This window comes from Centruroides vittatus, unplaced genomic scaffold (genome assembly GCF_030686945.1).
Source record: "Centruroides vittatus isolate TY-2023 unplaced genomic scaffold, ASM3068694v2 contig_787, whole genome shotgun sequence".
Lineage (NCBI taxonomy): Eukaryota > Metazoa > Arthropoda > Arachnida > Scorpiones > Buthidae > Centruroides > Centruroides vittatus.
The window spans coordinates 299,196-305,855 of record NW_027122507.1 but is presented as its reverse complement, the minus strand read 5'-3'; the positions used below and the strand labels follow the sequence as shown (position 1 = coordinate 305,855).

At 39.2% G+C, this 6,660-nt stretch overlaps 1 protein-coding gene across 1 annotated transcript; it reads left to right on the top strand.

Moving 5' to 3' along the window:
* The first annotated feature begins 3,526 nt into the window (after positions 1-3,526).
* On the top strand, positions 3,527-4,993 carry LOC136981674 (zinc transporter ZIP1-like). Its single transcript, XM_067278012.1, has one exon. The coding sequence runs from the start codon at positions 3,716-3,718 to the stop codon at positions 4,844-4,846; it is 1,131 nt and encodes a 376-aa protein (XP_067134113.1). The 5' UTR covers positions 3,527-3,715; the 3' UTR covers positions 4,847-4,993.
* Positions 4,994-6,660: the final 1,667 nt, after the last annotated feature.

Sequence of the window (6,660 nt, the reverse complement as noted above, 5' to 3'; positions counted from 1 at the left end):
ATACTCGGACGGTACGAAATGGCGCAAATTCAATGGTCGAGTAGACAGCAATTGAAAATACATCTTAAATTTTTAAGATGTCGTATTTTTTTCTAAAGTTAACAGTAGAATATCAAACGGTAATCGATCAGCGAATCGAATTTTGGAAAAAACGGACCAAATATTTAAACTCGGCACCCTCGAAAACCACGTAACATATGTTTTGTGCTGGCCGGTAACTTTATATCGTGTAATTTTCGAGTTTCGATGCAACCATGCCGCTGGCCCGATAGAAATTCGGGACCGTTGCAGAAGGGGGTCGAAGTTAATTTGATCAAAAGTAGTCGTTGAACTCCTCCCGGAAGAGAGGACGCTCAGTCTACTTTTTTAAAACTCTTTTCTTTTCGCCCCGCGAACTAAGAGGCCCACTACGGGGTGGCCGGATGGTGAGGAACGGGGTTCGACATATATCCGGACGGACCATCCCCGTAAAAAACCCGCAGATTTTTTCGACCCATCTGGATTCGATCCCGGGTCTCCAGAGAGGTAGGCTGCCAACTTGACCGTTCGGCCATCTCGTCGTCAAGCTTAACGTTTGCTAATTAATACCGGTTTACTATTAATATTTGAAAAATGAGCCGTGCTAGACAAGTTGCGAAGGCTCCTCTTTTGATCGAAGTTGCTAACGTTAATGTTCGAAAGACTTCATGATTTGTTTAAATAAAAAACAATCTTGTAATACTGTGATAATACTTGCTTTTGTGTTATACTTACGCAAAAACACCTTATCTCACTGAGAATTGTTTATTAACCGTAACGATAGTTTTCAATCTTTAACCAACGTTTTTTATTCATTTTATTATTTTGTTCTTCGAAATTGTACAGTACATAAGCGGTTTCTTTCAACCTCCGTTGGTCCGTAAAACAAAGACAAGCGTAAATAACAAAATGAAGATTAAGGCATTTGTCGTCTGTGGACGAGCTTTTCCATCCCCTCTTTATAGAATGTCGTCGCCTGTGACTTTGGGTGGGCCTTGACGTTGTTTCGAAGATCGTCATTAGTCTCGAACCTCTGCCCTCCTAGTTACGTTTTCAGTTCAGGTAAGAGGTAGAAGTCTTCACACGCTAAAGGTGTGAAGACTTCTGCCTTTGCACCCAGCTTGGAACTTTTTAAACACCCAGCGTATAGACTCGATTTACTGCCGAGCGACTTCCATCTCTTTCCTGAAATCAAAACGTGGTTAGGGGAACAGAGGTTCGAGACTAACGACGATCTTTAAAACGACGTCAAGGCCCACCCAAAGTCACAGGCGACGACATTCTATAAAGAGGGGATGGAAAAGCTGGTCCACAGACGACAAATGCCTTAATCTTCATTTTGTTATTTACACTTGTCTTTGTTTTACGGACCAACGGAGGTTGAAAGAAACCGCTTACGTACAATTTCGAAGAACAAAATAATAAAATGAATAAAAAACGTTGGTTAAAGATTGAAAACGATCGTTACGGTTAATAAACAATTCTCAGTGAGATAAGGATTTTGCGTAGGTTAAGAAGCATCTAGCTGGATATTAATTATTTTATGTTATAATAAAGTGTTTATATTTTTGCAACAGATTGTATAAATTATGTTGGGAGTATGTTTTCGTAAATATCGAGTTTGTAGAAAAAGTATTGGAATGCGACTCGAAAAAATTGTAGACCTATAAATTTCGACTGTTGTCCGTCATTCCTTAATCTCGAGATAGGAGTTCGGTGCATAAAAATCGGAAGCAGATTTAGAAAGCTTTGGGGCAAAACGTGTGGGTTAACTGTATAGGAACGGATGTCACGTGACATCGATTTCATTTTCCCCTACCGAAGTTAAGTAGATGACCGGTACGACTCTATTGCCGAGAGGAAAAGCGTGACGTGCGGGGGCAAAACCAGCACTAAAAGAATTGAGAACATTGTGACGATAACAATACATAATTGCCGATTAGAATTAGTTTGGTTTGGTTTATTTGGTTACGGCAACGCCACAGGTGAGCAATCCACCGCGGGGATGCATCCCAGGAAGAAAACCCGAAAAACTCCACGCGGTCAACCCGGCTAGGCCAGGCGCGAACCCGCGACCGAACTACCGGTGTTCGGGAAACGGAATCGCTCGGCCACCGGTAGGCCAGCTCGGGCAACTGAATTCGAGACGCCGAAAACTTTCAAGAAAAGAAGCGAGGTGAGAAATACGTTTCGGATAACGGCGTAAATGTTTTAATTGTACGAGAGAGCCGAAAATGCCGCGCTGTGTTTCGTTTATTTATGTTAGATATATTTGAATATTGTAAACTGAGATTTCTCTTCAAAGAATTTCCTTTGAACAGAAGGTCGCTTACAGATTATTTTACGATAGTTTTATCCGTTCAAACTGTTCGAATGTTACAAGCGCGTTTATTGAAACACGCCAATTTTTTGAAAGTATTTGAATAAAACCGCGATAGTCTTTATAACCTTAACTGACTTTCGGGCGGTTATTATTAAATAAATCAGCTTTAACCGTTAATAAGCTTTATTTTCTTGTTTTAATATGAATCTTCAGAACGAAATTTCGGCTGCATAACTCCATATACGTGTTCCGGGGGATTTCTCCACTCGTTGGTAAGCGTGGGATGGGACTAGACAGAAAATTAGGCCGTTTGTAAAGCTACAACATACAGTCGAAAACATAAAAAAAAAAACTTTGTTAATTTTAGAACATTTATATTTATCGTATTAGACATAAAATGTATAAAAATGCAGATAAAGGCTGGCGATCGACGGGAAGGAGAAGGAAATCAGATAATAATCAATTCTGCTACGATATAAAATTTAATTAATAAGAAGTTAACGGATTAATTTCGTTTAATTACGGGAAATGTCTCTGTTTAAAAACAAAATATTCAAATTTGAATACCAAAAGCGAGACACATTAGCTGGAAATAAAATTGTGAGTGGCGCCATCTGTTACGACATTTTATTAAAAGATAAGTTTTATATTATTAATTAATTGTTATACCCACTCGACACACGAACCCTTCTACCTTCGATCGAGAGAATTATTGTAATACGTTGCGTAGGGAACTGTTCCTTTGCTACGATACTGCTATTAGTTATCGTTTGAGCTATAAAAATAAGTTTTATTCGATTCGAATGTTTTGTCGGCGAGTGAAGGCTCGATATCGACTGTAGGAAAGTTTACAGATCTCGATTACAATTTTGCACATCGAGAGTCTTTCCGTCGGAAGATAGGCCTAAATCGTCGGGGGTGATTTATTATTCGATAGATCAAAGCTCGACCGGCCGAAACTCTAAATACTTTTTGTTTTCTAGAAAATATTACACTTCTTTTCATTCATTTTATCGTTTTTACATTTCTTTTTAAAAGTAAACGTTAAATATTGGAGAATCGTACAATTGTCTTTACAAAACGAATATATTTTTGTATACTAGTGAGCTGGTATTTTAGTATTTTGAATCTTTTAATTTCGTGATATAACAACGATATATCCAACTATATAAACTCGTTGTCGAGTTAATTGTTTGATTTAATTGTTTAAATATTGACAATACTTTACCGAGATAAAATCTTCGTTTCAATCTGGAAAACTTTCGGCCAAAGAAGCGTTTAATAGAGTCGTTATCTACCGATCGACCTTCAGACGGCGCAGCGCCGAGTAATCGGACAGATTAGTCGCGTACGTGTACGACTGCAGAAAGGAACATGTCTTTGCAAGTGGCCAGGATCGTCTCTCTGCTCGTGTTGCTTGTAGGCACTTTTCTGTGCGGTATTCTCCCCTCTTTGGTGGTCAAAAAGATCGGATCTCGATCTCGGAACGTCGTGCAACTCTCTCGCAGAAGTTCTTGGGTGGTCGGGAAGAGCCACTACGTTACTTCTTTTCTGATGTGTGTCGGAGGTGGAATACTTTTTTCGGTTTGCTTTCTTCACTTGCTTCCCGAAGTGGACCAAACGTTCGAGGAATGGTGGCACCATAGCGAGAATGTTTCCAACGATTGGCGGATAGAGGAGCGACACCGTCGTCTAGACGCGCGGGAAGAAAAATTACACGTACACAAACACGAGTTTCCTCTGCCTCAGTTCGTAATCTGTAGTGGTTTCTTGTTTGTGTATATTTTCGAAGAGACAGTCAAACTGATCGTATCTACGATTAACTCGGGCAGAATTAAAGAATCGACTCCTATCTCTACGGCTAGGCCCGATACAACTCGAAGGGACGATAAAGATCTGCTTAGTTCCCAGCAACGCGTTCGATACTACGGAACTGTTGAAAATAACGATAATCGTTCGAACGACTGCCCGTACGAACACTCGTCCAACAACTCTTCCGTCAAAGCCTCGTACGACAGTCATATAATCGAATTGAAAAGAGGTTTATCGTTGGCGGGTTTACTCATTGTCACCGCTTTGTCTTTCCACTCTCTTTTCGAAGGATTCACCGTAGGCCTTCAGGTTACCGAACGAGAAACGTGGACCGTTCTTTTCGCCATATGTATGCACAAGTTCGTCATCGCATTAGTGATCGGGATCGAGGCGGTCGAAGACGGAACTAAGCTGAAAGTACTGTTACCCTACATGATCATTTTCTCCGCCATGTCTCCTTTGGGTATCGTCACGGCATCCCTAGCAGAAAAATCGTTGTTGATAAACGGCGCTCTGATATCGGGTGTTCTCAATGGTTTGGCAACGGGAACTCTGTTATACGTGACATTTTTCGAAATTATGCATAAAGAGAAAAACTCGAAACTTCCCGGCATGTTCCAGTTGTTGGGTTTGCTTACGGGTTTCGTGCTGATGATAGGCATCGACAGAGTGTCCGCAATAATCGGCGAATGATCCGTCGCTGGAGATGTCGCTTCAAAGATCTGAAAAATCTATATTTATATGAAAGTATTTATAGTTAAAATAACTTTTATCGGTTTAAAATGTTTAAATATCTCGCGAATTCTTAAAATAAATAATACTTTTCTTATTCTCGATAAGAGTCGTTGGCGTATCGTTATCGTCATTAAACACCGAGCTTATGTAACGTTGCAATAAATCGCTTTCCATTTCTAACTTGGGTTAATTACTTTCCTACTAACTAAACCTCATAAAACGGATAAATATCTTTCGCAAGGTATTATAATTGAAAATAGTATTGTGCAGATAACACTTTCATCGAGGGCAGAGCGTTATCTGCTTATCTGTTAAGATTTTTGTACGAACTTTGCAATTTAAAAAAGTTCGAAAACAAACTGACGGTGATTATTATCGTTTTGTGTTTGTTTATATTTCGCGACTAGATTACGGTGTCTATTAAAGGTATGAGGTAAGCATCGTACCCTTTAACAGCGTTTTACCAGATCTGAGTTCTTTATCGCTGACAGTATACGGCAAATCCTTAAATCCTTTGAATACTTCCTACTAACAACTTTACTAAAACTGGTTATCTGGCAGTTTCGAATTTGTGAAATGATTGCAACATTCTTTAACGTCGTTATAAGCGTACAGCTCCCGTACTGTAGAACATTTTAGTTCTGGGAAGTTTTCGTTATTGTTAGTGATTACGTAGCTCGGATTTATCTGTTTATATTTGTAAACAGCGTCTAAAAATGTAAATCTTTATCTACAGAATGAAATAATAATCCTTGACAGAAATGAGGTTAAGAGCCATTACGAACTTTAGACTTTAACGATTGATCGATGTAACTGATAACGTAACTTATGATTAATTACCGTAACATAAAATATTATAAACAATACCAAGAACTTAGGATCGTTTTTCTTATCTCGTAATTATTAATTAAATTTTCACCAATTTCTTGAAAATGGTACACGAAATTATTGTTATTTTTCATCGAAACCTGGTATCGATGGCTCTATTTCTAAAAGCGTCGAAACAAATAAACGTATTTATCGTTATTTATCATCCGTTCCGTGTTCTGTGTATATGTTAAAAGCAAAATGTTCCGTCACCGCCTCGTACAAATAACGTAAACTTCGAAATTAATTTGATTTACAATTTGTAAATGGTTTTTATGGAAATCAAAATGACTTTGCTTTTAGTTTCGGTTTCGGTTTCGGTCTTCGGTGTAAAGGCCGGACTTTTAACTACAGTCAAATCTCGGTTTTTCCGATGCGAACAGAATTTCGTGTTAGAACGCATTATTGCTTGTCTAAAACAGAAATCTGATTAAACAGAGAAATTCTTCGAACGGAGCGATTTTCTAAGTTATATTTTACTATAAACCAACGCGAAAGCTGTATTTCCAGAACGAAGTGGAATCGTGTCCGAGAAACGAATGTCTTTTCATTTTCAGCCACGCGGGCACTAAGAGGAACTTTGTAGCAATCCAATTACGAATCTAACCGGACCACAATGGGCCGACCGATGTTGAGGCCACTCCCAAAAAATTCCTGGAGGTTGTTTCTTTCGAGATAGAAATTCATACTATGTCGGCAAGTAATTACAGGCAGGAGGAGCGGCGAGTTGAATATTTGATCTCGGCTCTCGACATCCACAGACATACGCTTTGTCTGGACTCCCGCACACCTTGGTATCCGCATCGACGAAAATGCGGACATCCTGGCGAAAAGCAATCCTCCGAACTCAGTCGGCACTAATTTCGTAACCCCGAAAATCTCCTTACTATCATTAATTCCGATCA

What these genes read in the sequence shown, in the direction of transcription:
- LOC136981674 (XM_067278012.1), top strand. Translation starts at nt 3,716, where the DNA reads ATGTCTTTGCAAGTGGCCAGGATCGTCTCTCTGCTCGTGTTGCTTGTA.